The following is a 17982-nucleotide window of genomic DNA, read 5'->3' as shown; positions in this document are numbered from 1 at the left end:
AGGAGGAAGGGATGAAAAGAGAGGGCAGGGGCGTGGTGAAAGGGTACGGTGAGTGGTATGAGGTGGAACATGAAGGAAGGGTTGGCAAGCACGGGATGGGACGGAGGAGAAAGTCAGCAAAGAGAGTGCGGCGATGTATGTGTGTGTGTGTGTGTGAACAAAACTGCCGCCGCAGTACAAGCGGTCGGGTGGATGATGACAGGAGCAGCGTACGCAGCGAGGTGGTTGCAGACGGCGGCGACGTTGTTGAAGTGCTGCTGTGTGAGCAGTGACCCGTTGGCGGCCTCAATCAACAGTCCAAATGGCAGGATGTATCCGGCGCCAAACGTGTTGGAGACCGCATAGAAGTCTGACACACCGTACAAGCGAAACGAGAGGTGGCGTGAGTGGCAGAGAATAACGTGTATGTGGTCACAATCACAAACAGTAACCACAATCACACAGCACAAATTGCACACGCACACAATCACGCAACAAAATCACACAACGCAGAAAGCAACAGGGTCGCATGTCACACCATAGCAAAGACAAACGGTGTCACCTTTGACGACGCCGTAGTTCTGCGGACATTCGCAGTCGACGCCGCTGACATGGCGGAAGGTGAGGGCCGGGTAGAACGCCGCAGCAGCGAGGGCGGTGATGATGGCGATGCACAGCCACGCGCGACGTGTCACGCGCTTGCCAAAGCGGTACCAGGGGGACTTGCGGGCGCGCGCAGCAATCGCATCAACAGCCACGACGTTGGCGCCTGTGTGTGCGTGTGTGGATGGGCCGTTATTATGGAGAGAGGGGTTGGGTGGATGGGGGTGAGAAGATGATGGTGACTGGACGATAAAAACGATTGGTGGATGGGGGACAGTGAAGAAGATAAATAAATAGCAGCAACGACGTGTTACATTAAGGAAACTCGGCATCGTCCATCACATACACACACACACACACACACACACACACACGCACACATTCACACACACGCACACACGCACACACACACGCACACACACATTCATACATACACACACACACACACACACACGCACGCACACGCATACACGCGCACACACACACACACACATTCATGTACCTGCTGATCGGGTGAGGGGCGTGTCTTCGTCCTCTGCAAGCAGCAGCATGTCATCATCATCGTCGTCATCATCACCGTGATTGTCGTTGAAGCGACTGCTGGTGCCGTGCTGCTTCGCTGCGGCAGAAGCAACAACATACCCTGCAGATGGGAGTGGGTAAGCGTGTATGTGTGTTTGCGAAAGCATGGGCGTGAGAATGCTGGCAATAGCTCCATGGTTTGTTCATATGCTCATGCTGTGCGTGCATGTGTGTTTGTATGTGTGCGTTTGTGAGGGTTGGCAGTTGAATAGCAAAATGGGGCGGCGTACGTTGCTCCTTCTTCCATGAGCAGCAGCCGCGACTGAAAGTGGGTGAAAGTAGACGCGTTGTGAGTCAAAGGAGGACTGATATGCACACTCATTTCACAAGCATATGCAAGTGTGCAGTGGAAACAGGGAGACAGCAGCCTCGTGTACCACACAAACACACGCATATACACATGCAAACATATACACACATGCACGCACACACACACAGCTAGCGTTGTACTGACTCTGTTGTTGCTTCGCGAAAGAAGGACGGGAAGATGAGGATGATGGTGGGGACAAGTGTGAGGTTGACAACGACAGTGCACGCCACCGTGATGGCAGCGGCAACACCTGCGCAGTCACGACGATGTGGCATGTGGTGATGGAGGAAACGTATGCCATGTGGTGAGAAGCATGTAAGCGCAAACAGCCCATCGTGTTGAACTTGCGCAGAAGACGCAGGGGCGCTCGCAGCTGCGCGTGTGTGGAAAGATGTGTGTATATGTGGGAGCACTTGCACGTACACATGTGGGAGCACTTGCATACACATGTGTGAACAGTTGCATATACACATGTGTGTGTGCGCGCGCTTCTGACCCATGGACGCGAGGAGCTTGACTGGTACGGAGAGGAGGGTGAGGGAACACGCAATGAATGTGAACCCCGAGACGAAGATGGTGTGGCCAGCGGTACTCAGGACAGCTGTGCACGCATCCTGCACAGACTTGCCTGCAAGGTATTGGGAGGGGGCGCGGTTGATGGTGGTGGTGGTGGTGTAGGTTCGGTAAGTTGGCGGTATTGTCTGGGAAGAGAGCATGTTGATTCTTGGTGGGTGAGTGGTAATGGGTGATTGCCAGCAAGAAGACAAGAAGGCGGGGGGGGGAGGAGGGAGGGAGTTGGATGGATTGCTCAAGACAACAAGCAAGCAAATAAACAAACACACACACACACACACAAACACACACACACACGCGCGCGCGCGCGCGGTTCAGACCTGCTCGCATTTCCTCTCTGAATCTGCTGAAGACGAAGAGGGCGTAGTCTACAGACATGGCGATGCTGAGACTCATCATGAGGTTTGGCGCAACCGCTGACACAGCCATGCTCTTGGCAACGGGTCGCATCAGCAGGAAGCTGAAAACACAACCAGCACGCGCGCGCATGTGTCAAGTGAGCAGCGTGTTGTGCTGTAGGACGAGTGGGCTATGACACTTCTGGGAGCTGGGACATACACGCACACGCACGCACCTTTGGATCTCGCACAATAACACACACACGCACACGCACACACAATAGCACGCACACACAAGCACACACAAGCACACACACACACAATAGCACGCACGCATACACAATAACACACACACACAATAACACGCACACACAATAACACACAAGCACACACACACACACACGTGTCCGCGTGGGCCGGACCTTGAGAGGATGGAGGCGGCGATGCTGAGGAGCGGCACCAGCACATATCGCGTGGACCGCAGCGTCAAGCACAGCACAACAAGCGCCGTTGGGATTGAGATGCCATCGCCTGCCATGCACATGTGTGCGTGTGTGTATGTGTGTGTGTGTGGGGGGGGGCGTAACAAGCATAATTTAGCTCGGGAAGGCGTTCATTGTTGATTGAAAACTGCCTTCTGTCCCGCGCCATTCTGGGTTCTGAGCGAATTAACCACAGGCAACCACAAGCACCATCATCATCATCAACACCACCATCATCACCATCATCACCACCACCACCACCACCACCACCACTGCCAACTGCACCGATGATGAGGTCGTTTTCGAGGGCACCGAGGATAATGTCCTGAAGTGTTGAACAAAGGAAAAAGTTGCAACAGGCGTGACAACAGCGACTCAGCATGCTCATGGAGGTCGATGCGTATGTGTGTGCGCGTGAGAGAGAGAGAGAGAGAGAGAGAGAGTGTGTGTGTGTGTGTGTGTGTGTGTGTGTGTGCGTGCGTGTCGTGAAGACACACTTACCCAGATAATGTCGTCTCCACTGCACCAGACGCGCGATCCCTGCTCACATGGTGGTGGGTGGCACACGTGTGAAATGCATGACAGCGAAATGCACCGCACACTTTGCTGAACAAACACTTTGAGCGCCCTTCACTTACAATCCAGTACAAGCAGGCGCATGCGCATGCGCAGGCGAACGTACACATGGAGATGCAACAAAGTTAACCCACACACACAGTCGCCCACACGCACACGCACACGCACACACGCACGCACACACACACAGTCATACACACACGCACACACACACACACACACACACATACCTCTGGGAGGAGCTGCAGGATGGATTTGGATGCGTCGCGGATTGTGCGCACGGTGTAGATAGTGGAGCCCCAGCCAAGGACAGTGGCGGTGGCCATGAGGCGTGATCCGTCTTGCGAACGGTAGTGTGGCTTGGGTGATGGATACGCCTGCCATCCAGAGCCCACGTAGACGTACGACATGTACGGGGTGTGCAGGGCAAAGGGGGAGGAAGGCGGGGACATTTGCTGGGCCAGTGCGAACAGCTGGTCGAAGAAGGCCATCGCCTCCTCATCCGTGATGTTGACCTTGTCGTTGCCCACCATCAGCACCACTCCGTCACCGTTTCCAAACGGGATCAAGCTCAGCGCCGCATCCGCCTGGCACGCGTGTACGTGTGAGTGTGTGTGCATGCGTGTACGCGTGCATGAATGTGCGTGTGTGTGTGTGTGAGTGCATGGGTGTGGATGCATGAACGTGCGTGTGCGTGTATGTGTGCGTGTGTGCATGCGTACACGCGAGTGAGAGCTGGTGCAGTGGTGTGTTAGCACAACTGTTTTCACACACACATGTGTGTCAAAGCTGTCCTGATCCAAGGCGATGTACTTCAGTCGATGCCCATGCAAGGGTGACCGTGAGCTGTTGTTGTTGGTGGTTTACCTGGTAGGCGAGGGAGGACTTTGGCAGGCTGTCGTCCTCATCGGCCGTTTCATCGAAGAACTGCAGTCCAAAGAGGCCGCCAGCCACCAGCAGTCCAATCCACGCCAAAGCCATCACATACCTGCGTGTGTTGATTGTATGTCAGCGGTGACGATCTTTGGTCATCGTGGTGCTTGCTACTCACATGTCACATCATCACAACAACATCGACACCACTGTTCAACGCCTCTGCCACTGTCTCGTCCTCTCATCATCATCCTCCACATGGCAGCACGCCTCACTTTGCTTTGCCATTCAGGACGCGCACAGCAGCCGCTTCCAGTCTTCCCATGGGATCAGCGTGGGCGTGCAATTTGCAACGCAAGCAACAACTGTGAGTGCACGAAATTTTGTGGGCACGGTGGCAAAACGGCGGACGCAAGCCAGCAAGCAAGCAAGCCAGCAAGCCAGCAGCGATGATTTGCGATTGTTGACATGACTCACCACAGAAGTTCCCAGCAGCGGTGCTTGCACTGTGTCACAAGTAGACAAGTGCTCACAACCGCCGGCCCACTTGTTCAGCACGCAGCCTTGGGCCGTCAAACCCTCGAAACGGAGGGGAAGGCCACAAGTGCTTACGCGCGCTGCATGGATGTGCTGGACAAGCGGTGTCTGCAGCAACCCTGAGGCTACCACGTCGGGAACCCTGCTGACCACCGCCAAAGAGATTGCTCTGCTTTGACGAGGGTCGGTGACAGCAAAGCAAGACCGCCGACGAGGCAGATGCCCAGAGGGCTGACTGCCACGAGGCTGACTGCCAAGACTGCCACCAAAGGCGCCACACACACACACACACACACACACACACACACAGAGAGAGAGAGCAGACAAGTAAACACTAGAAACTCAGTAAACAAGAGCACTAGAGCACATGTAAGGAGGAATGATCGCTGGACCTGCAAGAGAAAAGAGAGAAAGGGACCAAGACAAGGGGGTGGGGGGACAGTTGAGTGTGAGTTTGAGAAGGAGAGAGATCCTGTGACAACAAGCACACAAGCACCTCCTACTCCTCCCTCTTCTCCTTCTCCCTCTTCTCCTTCTGTTGAGCTCCTGTCGCGTCGATGGGAAAATGAACAAGTGAGTGTGTGTGTGTGTGTGTGTGTGTCGTGCTTTGCGTGTGTTGGTCTGTTGATGTGAGTGCTAAGTTACTGAGTGAGTTGCGGGGGCGTGGGTGTCAGTTGCCACAACTGGAAAGTCGCCCACAAAGTGCCACACCCACACGTCCAAATAAGCATCTAACACAAAAAAAAAACTTTGTTTGCTGCAATTGCCTACCCCATCTTCTGGGGGGCGACACTGACCCGCGAATTTTTTCCACCTTGACCATGACCAATTTTGGCCTCGCGGGTCGGGTCATCTGGGCCCGCGAGCTGGCGTTTGTGATGTGCTTTGCGTCGTTTCCCTTGGTTTCGGTAACTCCACCGTGTAATACAGACGTCCCAACACGCGCTCAGAAGAGAACCAGTCCAAGTCCTCAAGTCACATGTAGCAGAACAACGAATGCGTTCGCCCAACAGCTACAACTCAGCACAGAATTGAAAGAACCGACTAACCACTTAACTAAACAGAGTACTAGAGTACAATCCATACCTTGCTTGAATGAAGTTACCGTCGTCGATGTCGTCGACGCCGTTCCTCTGATCCTGTTGAGTAAGGTTTTGCATAGGGATTGTCATCGTCGTCGTCACCATCTCTGGCACGGGCAAGCTTGTCGTTGTCGCGTTCTTGCTCCAACTGCCCAACTTCCTCCTTCAGCACAGCATAAACAGTGTCGTCGATGTTAATCACCCCGTGTCGCTTGACGTCGACGAATCGCGAGATGTCTGCGATGCATGAGCCGAAAGGGCATCGCACCACTTCCTTCTGCAGCGTATGTGTACCATTCTTCTCGTTGCTCTGTTCTAGCCACTGAATTGCACAATCCTTCGGCTCGCCGTACACGTCTTCTACCATCTTCGCAATCCACAGCTCTTGTGCACCTCCTTGAGTCGACGCTTGCCGGAGGACACCCACAAAGGCGTTTTTGGGGAACGTGATGGAAGCGACCCTTTGTGTGTGTCCTTTACTGCCCGTCTTCGGTCGCTTGCACGTCGGCTGAAGTGGTCGGTCTGATGGCAGCTCATCTTGGCGCAGTGTCAGGAACGCGATGCGCGGCTTCTGCCCAAGAAGTGCTTTGCCAGTTGCCCTCACGCGCGATGACCGTCGACAGCTCAGGTTGGCGAGAAACGATGACATGAATTGTCGCAGGTCATCGCAATCATCCACATGGGTACGATCTCGATTGTGCCGCGTTTGAAACAATGGCCTGAAGGTTGGCTGGGCACGTCCAACAAACTCCAGGCCACTGTAGGATCTCTCTGTCCGAGTCTTGTCAAAATCAAACACTGGAGACCCTTGTGCTGCTCGCACGAGTGCGTTCTTGACAACAACGGGGAACCTGAAGGCAAGCTCCTTGTGTGTGGGTGCTGTCGTTGTGCCGGATACCAGCAGAGAGAAGAAACTCTCACACGGATCCTCTTGAAGGGCACGTGCCGTGCTGGTGATGCCGCGGTCATGCAATTGATCTAATCCGGTGCACAATATAGCAATTGTTTTTAGGGTCGTTGCGCTAATGCATCCTTGCGGGCCGTGGAGAGACCCTGGGGGCAGGAAGCTAATGGCATTGACTTGCTGCTGTCGCATCTCATTGAGATAGCTCTTCAATTCCATGGAAGCGGTTCGAAAATCAGCTAGATCACCAACGTAGCCACCATAGCCTCCGGCATCGAACACGCGGCGAATCTTCACCAGGTATTCCTTCAAGGGATCGAAACGTGTGACCAACGACACCCTGCGACCATGAGAAAATATGAGTGCATTGCCGTCAGCGGCCATGTCCGTCACATGGTCCTCCGTCTCAAGGTCCTGTGGTTGCCAAATTGAATGGCCATCACTTGTGTCCTCAAGCAGGACGAGCCGCGCAGTGCAGATCGCCAACCGTCCCGCCTCATTGGTCACAACGCGAAGTACTTTGATTCCGGACAGCCCTTTGACAGCAACTGGAGCATTGTTACCATTGCACTTGAAGACGCCAGTTGCAGTGGCAGCCACCACCTGTTGCCCACCAATGATCGCAGCATCGTGACACGTGCCAATGCCCTCGAGCCTCATCTTTGCTCTGAACATGAGCTGTCGCTTGTCTGGTTTGAATGACCCCGTCAGTATAGCGCCACATCGTGACACAAGACAGCAGTCGTGGAAATCTGCGGATGAAAACACCAGTCGATGGGGCACAACTGTTGACAGGCAAGTCCTGTCTGCTGAGTCATCATTGATCTCCCTTCTTCACGACACCACAAATTTGCACTCACCTCTCTTGTGTTCTGGAATGTTCACGTGATTTCCCTCCAACCTGTTGCACGTGCAGTGTTTAGCTTGTGCTGTGGTTGCTCGATGTTGCATGCTCTTGCATAACACTCCACATAACCACACAACTCTCAACAAACACTGCCACGTCACCACTTTGCGTTGTCGACAATTCTTGTCTTCTGCTCTGTTTCTTTCTGTTGGAGTGTTCATTCATCCTACATCCTTGTTTGCTTCACAACTCAAGTAAACACACACAACTCTCTCTTGCCAAGACAATCTCCCACACAACACACAGCACACTCTGCACACACAGCACACACAGCACACACACACACACACACACACAAGTCTCCAACAACAGCACCACCACCATGAACTTGCAACAACAACTCCGGCCTCTTCTGCATGTAGGTGTACTTGCACGAAGCGTGAAGAGCGGGCATCGAAAGTATGGATTCGCCCATCAACGATGACAAATATATAAGTAGCAGCTCTGGAGATGGTGGTCTGGCCAGGCTGAAACTTGAAGAGGAGTTCTGGCTGCCGCGAGATGCGCCGTGCACGAAAGAACTGGCCATTGTCATCAACAAAGAAGTCTGCATCCACCCACGAGCACAGAGCCACAATGATGCCGCATGACCAGCTCTGGTTTAACAACGGATCAGGGTGCAGTGTGACGACGGTGCTTCCTGAGGGCAGGTCTTCGGCAGCATCAAGCAAGCGCCGCACATGCAGGTGTGCCATTCTGTCTGCGGGAACCACTGTCGAAAGTGGAAGCAGCCCGATTAGCATACGAGTGCTCACTGGAAACCCTCTGAGGCGGATGAAGGCGTTGACGAGTGCATTCCGGAGACACTTGATGGCATGGCCAACGTCGAGTAGGCTTGCGATGCCCGGAAAGCCCTCTTGAAGGGCTCGGCGCTGCCCTGCTTCTGAATCAGTGGAGATTGCCACGATGTTGAAGAAAATGCAACGGGTTCCTGCTGTGTCACATGCAGTGCAAGTGGCAGACACTGGATCAAGCTTGCATTCCAACTTGGCGTCGATGCACCGAAGGCAGCGATGTATGCCGTCCAAGAACGAGCTTATCATGCGGTGAAAGTCACCCCACGCCGACATCTGGTGAGAGTACGTGATGGCAACTGGAAGACAGAATGTGCTGTCGAGGGTGGTCACGACTGCAATGTGTGCTGTCTCCGGCAGCAGATCGCCCAGGCCTCTTCCAAGCAAATCGTCACGTGTGGGCCATGTGCGCTTGGCAAGAGCACGCGCGCCTCCATCCCGAAGCAGTCTGCTCCACGCAGCGCTGGGCCATGCCAGCTGCTCTACGCCGACATCGCCGGTCCGCTGGAGGAGACGTCGCTGCGAGGTGCACGCTACGCGCTGACCTTCATCGACGACTGCACGCGCTTCGCCTGGACGTTCCTCATCCGGCACAAGAACGACGTCGGTGCGGCCCTGGAGCAACTGCGCAAGGACCGCCACGTCGTCAACGCGCTCCGAGGCGCCACGCTACAGACGGACAGCGACGCCGTCTTCAAGAGCCAGGACTTCACCGACCTGTGCCTGGCCTTCGACATCAAGCAGCGCTTCTCGCCACCGCACTCGCAGGCCAAGAACGGATCCGCAGAGCGCACTTTCCGCACCCTCTTTGAGACGGCGCGTACGATGCTGTTTGCTGCGGACCTGGACAAGCCGTTCTGGGGCTTCGCCGTGCAGCACGCCACGCTGCTGCACAACATCGCGCCGCGCAGGAGCCTCAAGGACAAGTCACCGTTCGAGGCCCTGACTGGGCACGCCTTCGACGTCAGCCTGTTGCGCGTCTTCGGCTCGCCGGCCTACGTGCATGTGGAGAAGAGCAGCACGCGGCACAAGCTTGACCCACGCTCACGCGTTGGCGTCTACGTCGGCTTCGCCGAGGAGGACCAGGCCCACGTCGTCTGGATGCCGGACACGCGACGCGTTGTCCACACCATCCACGCTCGCTTCGGCGCCATCAAGAACAAGCACGCCGCCTCCTCTCAGCAGCAGCAAGAGCAGAACAGCGGTGCCTCTGCTTCGCATGCCAACAATACCGCTCAGCGTTCGACCGAGGACAGTGCCACCGGCGCTCCCACTGCACCACGTGCGGGGGAGCTGCAGCTCCAGCCACGCGCCCTTGGCGGCTCCGTCTGGGACCAGCTGCTGGTGTCTGAGACCCTCAGCGACAACGACACCTCTGGTGGCTCAACCACCACGTGTCACGTTGCCACCAGCGCTGCTGGTACGGGGGAGAAGACATCAGCAGTGGGTGGTCATCTACCAGACATCGCTGCTGGCAGTTTTGCCACGTCAGCTGAGCCAGGCACCGTCAAGGAGGCGCTTGCCTCGCCAGACTCTGAGGAGTGGCGCCAAGCCATCCTGGACGAGTTTGCGGCAATGCAGGCCAATGACGTCTACGACGTCGTGCCTCGCGCTGACCTTCCCAAGGGCCACAAGCTTCTCCGCAGCATGGTCATCTTTCGGAGGAAGCGCGATGACCAGGGCAAGGTGATCAAGTACAAGGCGCGCTGGGTTGCCAAGGGCTACTCCCAGGTCCACGGTGTCAACTACACAGACACCTTTGCCCCGACGGCTACCATCGCAGCCATCCGCACCATGCTCGCCATGGCCGTCGCGCGTGGCATGGACATCCAGCAGATGGACGTCAACACGGCGTTCCTCAACGCGCCCGTGGATCACGAGATCTACGTCCAGCCACCGGCCGTCGACGGGATCTTCTCCCCGAGTACAGTCCTGCGCCTCAAGCGCGGGCTGTATGGGCTGAAGCAGAGCCCGCGCCTGTGGAACCACACGCTGGACGCCTGGATGCGCGAGCAGGACTTCGTCGCTACAGCCACGGACGCCTGCATCTACCGCCGCACCTGCAATGGTGGCAAAGTGATGTGGGTTGCCGTCTACGTGGACGACCTGCTCATCTTCGCCGACAGCGACAGCGACATGGCCGCGTTCAAGAAGGCCATCTCCAAGCGCTTCAAGATGAAGGACCTGGGCAGCCCAGACATATGTCTCGGCATCAAGGTGCAGCACGACCGCAAGGCCAGGACCGTCACCATGAGCCAGGAGCACTACCTGCGCAGCGTGCTGGAGACCTTCGGCATGGCTGACTGCAAGCCGGTCGGCACGCCGCTCTGCACTGGCTACGTCGACAAGCCAGCCGACAAGGAGGAGCCACTCCCGGACGTGCCGTTCCGCGAGCTGCTTGGCTCCCTCCTCTATGCTGCGACGATGACGCGCCCAGACATCTCGGCGGCTGTCTCCATCCTATCTCGCCGTATGCAGCACTTCGGCATGGACCATTGGAAGGCTGCCAAGCACCTTCTTCGCTACATCAAGGGCACCTTGTCCTACACCATCAAGTACGCCGCCACTGGCGACACCAGCAACGGCAGCACTGCCGACGGCGTGCTCTCAGCGTACTCGGATGCGTCGTTCGCCTCCGACGTTGACACGCGACGTTCCCGCACGGGCTTCGTCGTCTTCTGTTCCACGGGCCCCGTGTCCTGGAACTCCAAGCTGCAGGCCACCGTGGCCACAGCCTCCGCCGACGCGGAGTACATGGCTCTCGCAGCCACCGCACAGGAACTCATGTTCCTTCGCCAACTCCAGGAGGAGCTCACCGGCGCTGTCCTGTGCGAGCCCACGCTCATCCACACGGACAACCAGCCGGCGCAGCGCGTTGCCGAACACGCCGCCTCGCGCATGCGGCACATCCTCGTCAAGTACCACTACATCCGCGAGTGCGTCGACACCAAGAGGATTGTGCTGAGCTACCTCGCCACGGAGCACATGATCGCAGATCTCCTCACGAAGATCCTCCCTCGGCCCAAGACGGCTCAGTTCTGCACGATGCTGTTCGACCAGCGTCCTCTGCCAGGCTACCAGCCACGGGCCCGTCCTCATTCGGGCCGGTCGCCACGTCCTTCGACTCCGCGTCAGGACCTCTGAGCGGCCGCGCACCACAGGACACGCCTTCACTCGGGCCAGCCTTCCACAACAGGCTGCGCACCACAGGCACCAACCATTTTCTTAAACGTGTTCCACAACACACGTCCTTACTCACATCTCACCTACATCTGCCCATGCCATTCCTACATGCATGACATCATCCACATGCTCATCACGTTTCAGAACATCAACGCAGCAGAGAGGTAGGTCAATGCGGGGGAGTGTTGACAGGCAAGTCCTGTCTGCTGAGTCATCATTGACCTCCCTTCTTCACGACACCACAAATTTGCACTCACCTCTCTTGTGTTCTGGAATGTTCACGTGATTTCCCTCCAACCTGTTGCACGTGCAGTGTTTAGCTTGTGCTGTGGTTGCTCGATGTTGCATGCTCTTGCATAACACACCACATAACCACACAACTCTCAACAAACACTGCCACGTCACCACTTTGCGTTGTCGACAATTCTTGTCTTCTGCTCTGTTTCTTTCTGTTGGAGTGTTCATTCATCCTACATCCTTGTTTGCTTCACAACTCAAGTAAACACACACAACTCTCTCTTGCCAAGACAATCTCCCACACAACACACAGCACACTCTGCACACACAGCACACACAGCACACACACACACACACACACACAAGTCTCCAACAACAGCACCACCACCATGAACTTGCAACAACAACTCCGGCCTCTTCTGCATGTAGGTGTACTTGCACGAAGCGTGAAGAGCGGGCATCGAAAGTATGGATTCGCCCATCAACGATGACAAATATATAAGTAGCAGCTCTGGAGATGGTGGTCTGGCCAGGCTGAAACTTGAAGAGGAGTTCTGGCTGCCGCGAGATGCGCCGTGCACGAAAGAACTGGCCATTGTCATCAACAAAGAAGTCTGCATCCACCCACGAGCACAGAGCCACAATGATGCCGCATGACCAGCTCTGGTTTAACAACGGATCAGGGTGCAGTGTGACGACGGTGCTTCCTGAGGGCAGGTCTTCGGCAGCATCAAGCAAGCGCCGCACATGCAGGTGTGCCATTCTGTCTGCGGGAACCACTGTCGAAAGTGGAAGCAGCCCGATTAGCATACGAGTGCTCACTGGAAACCCTCTGAGGCGGATGAAGGCGTTGACGAGTGCATTCCGGAGACACTTGATGGCATGGCCAACGTCGAGTAGGCTTGTGATGCCCGGAAAGCCCTCTTGAAGGGCTCGGCGCTGCCCTGCTTCTGAATCAGTGGAGATTGCCACGATGTTGAAGAAAATGCAACGGGTTCCTGCTGTGTCACATGCAGTGCAAGTGGCAGACACTGGATCAAGCTTGCATTCCAACTTGGCGTCGATGCACCGAAGGCAGCGATGTATGCCGTCCAAGAACGAGCTTATCATGCGGTGAAAGTCACCCCACGCCGACATCTGGTGAGAGTACGTGATGGCAACTGGAAGACAGAATGTGCTGTCGAGGGTGGTCACGACTGCAATGTGTGCTGTCTGTATGAGCTTCGCGCTGCGCACCCACTGCACAAGGCTTTGGCCTTCCACAGCCGCACGTAGCTCTTCTGCCGAGGTCGTGTCGGACAGTCCAGTGACTTGGCCATAACTGGGAACAAACTCCACGCAAGAACTCAACGCCATGCCGTCAACCGAAAGGCACCCGTCAATCGCAGTGGCGCCGTCCATACTGAGGAGTCTCAATGCGTTAGCAATAGCTTCATCATCGACGGCCGATTGAAACCGAGGCAGGGGCGCATTCCTCTGCATCGTTCGCTCGGACGGCAGCGGAATGCCTGCATTGCGCATTGCTGTGTAAGGCTTGATCCCTGCATACACACTTGCTGCTAGCATGTTCAGTGCGGGCGTTTGCGGAACCCTGGCTGTTGGCAGAGTTGCCCCGAAATGTCGATGTAGAGCCAGAGACAACCATTCTCTCATAACCGAGGGCATCCCATCTTCCATTGTAGAATACAGGATGGCAAGGTGACTTGGCATATACGAGCTGTCTTCGTTTACTTCGTTGATCACTTGCAGACAATCAAGTTCAGCATGCAGAAATCGACGCAGCACATGCAGGGACGGGGCGATGCGCTTGGTGCGAACAGCTGTCTCTGCAGCCCTTGCCACTTGGAATATGTTTAGCTGCCGCATTCCTCCAGTCCGCTTGTGACAACGAGATCTATGCCGCCCAAGCTTTGTCGGGGCAACAGAATGGAGCTGCTGCAGCTCGCCGCACTTTTTGCAAACACACGTGTAGACTGGGTAGCCTTTGTGCAACCGTGTGCGCTTGAGGATCAGCCCGTGAATGTTGAGACGGTGACGTATCTCTGCCTCGGTTAGTCGTCTGCCCGACTGCGCTGGTGATGATGTTGTCGTTGTTGATGGCGTCGTGGTGACAGCAGTGGTGGCAGCAGTGGCGGGTGCGACCTGGCACACGGGTGGTGTTGTCGTTATTGATGGCGTCGTGGTGACAGCAGTGGTGGCAGCAGTGGCGGGTGCGACCTGGCACACGGGTGGTGTTGTCGTTATTGATGGCGTCGTGGTGACAGCAGTGGTGGCAGCGGTGGCGGGTGCGTCCTGGCACACGGGTGGTGTTGTCGTTGTTGATGGCGTCGTGGTGGCAGCAGAGATGGCACCGATGTGTGCCGTGCTGTCTTCATCGCTGTCGCATCCAGCATCATCGTCGTCATCACAGTCCATGCGACCATCGTCACTCAGGCTCTGGCCAAAGCCCTCTCCCTGCACAAGCTGGTCTGACACGGTCACCTTGCATGTCATGTAGCGATCTTTCTGAGCAAGCCGAAACAAGCCCAAAAACGACTCATGCGACACAAAGATGGCATGCTGGTGCAATGAATCGTGCACGCGCACCCTTGCGGTATCGAGGGTAGCCAATGAAACCACGTTCGCATCCGTGTCTGGTCCGGCCATCGTGAAAAAAATTGTACCACATGCACCGAGAGCGGCCGCCAAGGATGCCCGCATAGCCATGGATATACGGACGCTGTCCATGGGGAAGTCTTCCTGTGCCGGTTGGTGCTGTAAGGTTGTCTGCCAATCAATCTGATTCCTGGAGTACCTAACCATATCAAGCGACATTGTTCACGATGTGAGTGCTTAAGAATGAGCAAACTTCGATTTGCAACACGCACAATGATAGGGAAGCCGAACCTCACCCTCGAGCTCGCATACGGCGCAGCGTCCCCTCACGCACGAAAGAATATCAATCGACTGTCCCACCCTCCAACTCACAACAAAATACCTGAGTGGCATGGCAGCTACAGCAGGGACCTCGCTGTCTTCCATGAAAACAGCCCTCACGTCTGTTTGAATGCGCTGCAAAGTGCGAGTCAATGGTAGCTGGCACAACACAAGCCGACACACGGAGGGAAGCCGATTGGAGGTGAGGGACATGATTGTAAGAGGTGTCGACTGTCTGGGCGCGTGCAGAGTTGTCGCATAGCGAACGCGTTTGAGAACAAACGGCGCCAATGACGACAACAACTCCGACTGGGTGATTGATGGCTGTTGCTGATCCAAGCGCGAGATCGGCTGTGCTGCACAGGTGCTGTCTGTGCTTGCCGCTTCGCCTTCGTGGGACTCGTCTTCGTCATCGGACAGGTCAATCTGAAGGGTGGCTGGTGCTGTTGCAGGCGTGGTCTGAGAAATTGCTGTCATGACGATGTCAGGTCGTGCGTCGTACTCGACGACACGGGCTTCTGCACGAACCCGCTTCAGGTATGCGTATGAGTATCGGTCGAGCTTGGTTGCCTGTCCATAGAATGTGAATGTCATATTGGAACACGCACCACCGAGTGTGCGGTGGACGTGAGTCATGAACTCGTCGAATTGGTCGCACAATGGTAGCAACTGCTGCGCACTGTGTCCGGCACTACGGCTGCGAAGCATCACAGGGTCCATGTTGTCGTGTCAAGTTGCTGTGGTGTTACGGGTCAAAGTGCTGGTTCGTCACCAAACGACGCGCTTGTTGGTTTGGGTTCGTGCTCGTGTGTGTGGTCGAAAGTGGTTGCGGTTGTTGTCGTGCACGCAAGAGCCGACGAAGCTACCGACAGCACAAGGTGAATGCAGACTTTTATGAACGATCTGTGACCGCGACCAATTTGAGGGCCCGCGGTCGGGTCATTTGAAAAATTCGCGGGTCAGTGTCGCCCCCCAGCATCTTTGAGCGCTGGGAGCAGTGTAAGATTTCAGCGAGTTTTCCCCAATAAACCCACAAACACCCAAAAAAAAAAAACACACCCACAAAACGGAAACACTTCTTTCGCCTCTGGCTTTCGTCAACAATGAAATGGTTTTTGTGTGGACCAGTTGAAAAAGGTTCCCGCCCACCACCGTTTGGCTAAACGCACTCACATTCGAGCTCATCCCCTTGACCCCCACACCCACTTTGAACATCATCAAACTGCACACTTTTGAGTTGAGCCAGCAGGTCAGTGCTGTTGGTGTGTGAGTGAGTGTGTGTGTCTGTGCGTGTGTGTGTGTGTGTGTGTGTCACTCACTCTCTCGCTCACTCTCTCACTCACCTTCACTCTCTCACACTCACTCTCACTCACTCTCACTCGCTCTCTCACTCACTCTCTGTCTCTCACTCTCACACACACACTCACTCTCTGTCACACACACACACACACTCTCTCTCTCTCTGCCCCTGTGCACACACACACCTGTCTCTGCCACGTTCCTCGTGCCTCACCTCCTCCACACTGTCAACATGGGAATCTCTGCCCATACTAACTGCGTGCGTTTGCATGCTCTCTTCTGCAGGGCAGTGATCTTTGTTCTCATGACGATGCAGCGAACTGCAGAGGCGGCACACCAAGCAACCCAGCGGCGCATCTCGCAGATGCTCCAGCAGGCATATGCGGACTTGAAACCGGGAACCATGTTCAAGAGCAAGGATGGTGTGTTACGTGCTTTCACAGCCGTCGCTGTGTTCCATGGATGCAACCACTATGTGAGTGCCTTACCTCGGTGTATGCGTATGCGCCCACGTCCTGTGTTTGTACGTGCTTGCATGCGAGCAAGGAAGCACGCGCCGTCCACTCACTCACAAACACATACTCTCTCGCTCTGTCTGCCTGTCTCACACACTCTCTATCACTCGCACTCACAAACACATACACTCATACACACACACTCCACACACTCTCGTACACACACACTCCCCCTGTCTCTCTGTCTATCACGCATTTTCGTGCACCCACATACATCCACATACACACTACATCCACACACGGATCAACACGGTTGGTTGCAAGGCAAGGGGGTTGAGGTGCCTACAGCAAGCACGGCAGCAGATGCCTCTCGGCGGTGTGAGCAGCAACAATCCCACGAGCAGACCCAAGGACAGCAGCGCTGACGTGGTGGGCACAACTCCGACAGCAGGGACTTGACGTGCGCATTGTCGCGTATCCCATGGGTCTGCACGAGCTGTGCACCATACTTGCGCATCACGATGGTGTGGTAGACATCGAGTGTCTCCCACAAGCAGACTTCGTCCTTGCTCGGTGAGGCAATGTTTTTGTGTGCTTGCGAATGTGTGTGCGTGTGTGTGTGCGCGCGTTTGTGTGTGTGCGCGTGCGTGTGCGTGTGCGTGCGTGTTGTATGCGTGTGCGTGCGTGTTGTATGCGTGTGCGTGCGTTTTGTGTGCGTGTGCGTGTGCGTGCGCGTGTGTTGGTGTGTTGTGTGTGTGTGTGTGTGCGTGTTTGTGTGTGGTTGTGTGTGTGTGTGTGTGCGTGCGCGCGTGTGTGTGACTGGATAACCCTTTAGCCCTTTGACCCTATTCATAATGTGAGCGGACGCAGCACATCCTTACATGTACAGTCACTTGTGTTCTCACGCACAGGTTCAGGGGTCATGAGGATGTGGAACTTGTAGTTGTGGACATTGATGGCTGTTGCTCCATTAGCTACATTTCGTGTACAGATCCTTTACGACACTCGGCAAGGCCACAGGACTGCTAGGAGCAGGATTCTGTTGGCGTGGCATGCGATGAACGCAGCACCAGACCTTGTTCAGGTACGCACTGTATGCTTCCATGTATGTGTGTGTGTGTGTGTGTTGCGTGTGTGTGTGATGGCTCACGCAAGTGTCTTCGCTAGCGACCGCGTCGTTGTCCATCTCGCGCCACTGTGCATCCCTTCCCCTCACCGTCGCATCATTCCATCATTGTCTATTGTCACATCCACAACAGATGAAGAAGGGTGCACAAGATCTTGGTCTGCTGTGGGATGAGCATGTCTGTCACCCGTCATATCCACGCGTTTGTGGCTGAGTGCTGACGGCG

The 17982-nt window shown here is 55.6% G+C and overlaps 5 protein-coding genes across 5 annotated transcripts in view; 2 read left to right on the top strand and 3 right to left on the bottom strand.

The window, feature by feature from the left end:
- Positions 1 to 4686, bottom strand: part of PTSG_06862 (uncharacterized protein) — an 8080-nt gene extending 3394 nt beyond the window's left edge. Inside the window, exons 1-13 of the mRNA XM_004992207.1 lie at positions 4592 to 4686; positions 4311 to 4431; positions 3674 to 4030; positions 3369 to 3407; positions 3153 to 3192; positions 2808 to 2916; positions 2368 to 2507; positions 1971 to 2102; positions 1619 to 1724; positions 1395 to 1426; positions 1085 to 1225; positions 542 to 748; positions 214 to 349 (exon numbers count right to left, since the gene is read on the bottom strand). Of these exons, the coding sequence (XP_004992264.1) occupies positions 214 to 349; positions 542 to 748; positions 1085 to 1225; positions 1395 to 1426; positions 1619 to 1724; positions 1971 to 2102; positions 2368 to 2507; positions 2808 to 2916; positions 3153 to 3192; positions 3369 to 3407; positions 3674 to 4030; positions 4311 to 4431; positions 4592 to 4641 (1610 nt within the window). The 5' untranslated portion in view covers positions 4642 to 4686. The remainder of the gene's footprint in view (positions 1 to 213; positions 350 to 541; positions 749 to 1084; positions 1226 to 1394; positions 1427 to 1618; positions 1725 to 1970; positions 2103 to 2367; positions 2508 to 2807; positions 2917 to 3152; positions 3193 to 3368; positions 3408 to 3673; positions 4031 to 4310; positions 4432 to 4591) is intronic.
- A 1268-nt stretch (positions 4687 to 5954) lies between these two features.
- On the bottom strand, positions 5955 to 7499 carry PTSG_06861 (uncharacterized protein; the record flags this gene model as incomplete). Its single annotated transcript, XM_004992206.1, has 1 exon — positions 5955 to 7499. One exon carries the CDS (start codon positions 7497 to 7499, stop codon positions 5955 to 5957), a length of 1545 nt encoding a protein of 514 aa, XP_004992263.1.
- A 1260-nt stretch (positions 7500 to 8759) lies between these two features.
- On the top strand, positions 8760 to 11684 carry PTSG_12495 (uncharacterized protein; the record flags this gene model as incomplete). The annotated part of the gene is made up of 2 exons (XM_004992205.1): positions 8760 to 8882; positions 8904 to 11684. The coding sequence occupies 2 exons, from the start codon at positions 8760 to 8762 to the stop codon at positions 11682 to 11684; spliced, it is 2904 nt and encodes a 967-aa protein (XP_004992262.1).
- A 440-nt stretch (positions 11685 to 12124) lies between these two features.
- PTSG_06860 (uncharacterized protein) lies at positions 12125 to 15596 on the bottom strand (the record flags this gene model as incomplete). Its single annotated transcript, XM_004992204.1, has 5 exons — positions 12125 to 12172; positions 12396 to 14465; positions 14624 to 14754; positions 14997 to 15035; positions 15239 to 15596. The coding sequence occupies 5 exons, from the start codon at positions 15594 to 15596 to the stop codon at positions 12125 to 12127; spliced, it is 2646 nt and encodes an 881-aa protein (XP_004992261.1).
- An 883-nt stretch (positions 15597 to 16479) lies between these two features.
- PTSG_06859 (uncharacterized protein) lies at positions 16480 to 17659 on the top strand (the record flags this gene model as incomplete). Its single annotated transcript, XM_004992203.1, has 3 exons — positions 16480 to 16597; positions 17017 to 17203; positions 17542 to 17659. The coding sequence occupies 3 exons, from the start codon at positions 16480 to 16482 to the stop codon at positions 17657 to 17659; spliced, it is 423 nt and encodes a 140-aa protein (XP_004992260.1).
- Between the last annotated feature and the right edge of the window lie 323 nt (positions 17660 to 17982).

This window comes from Salpingoeca rosetta (assembly GCF_000188695.1).
Source record: "Salpingoeca rosetta unplaced genomic scaffold supercont1.17, whole genome shotgun sequence".
NCBI classification, from domain to species: Eukaryota; class Choanoflagellata; order Craspedida; family Salpingoecidae; genus Salpingoeca; species Salpingoeca rosetta.
This window is presented reverse-complemented; position numbering and strand designations above follow the sequence as displayed.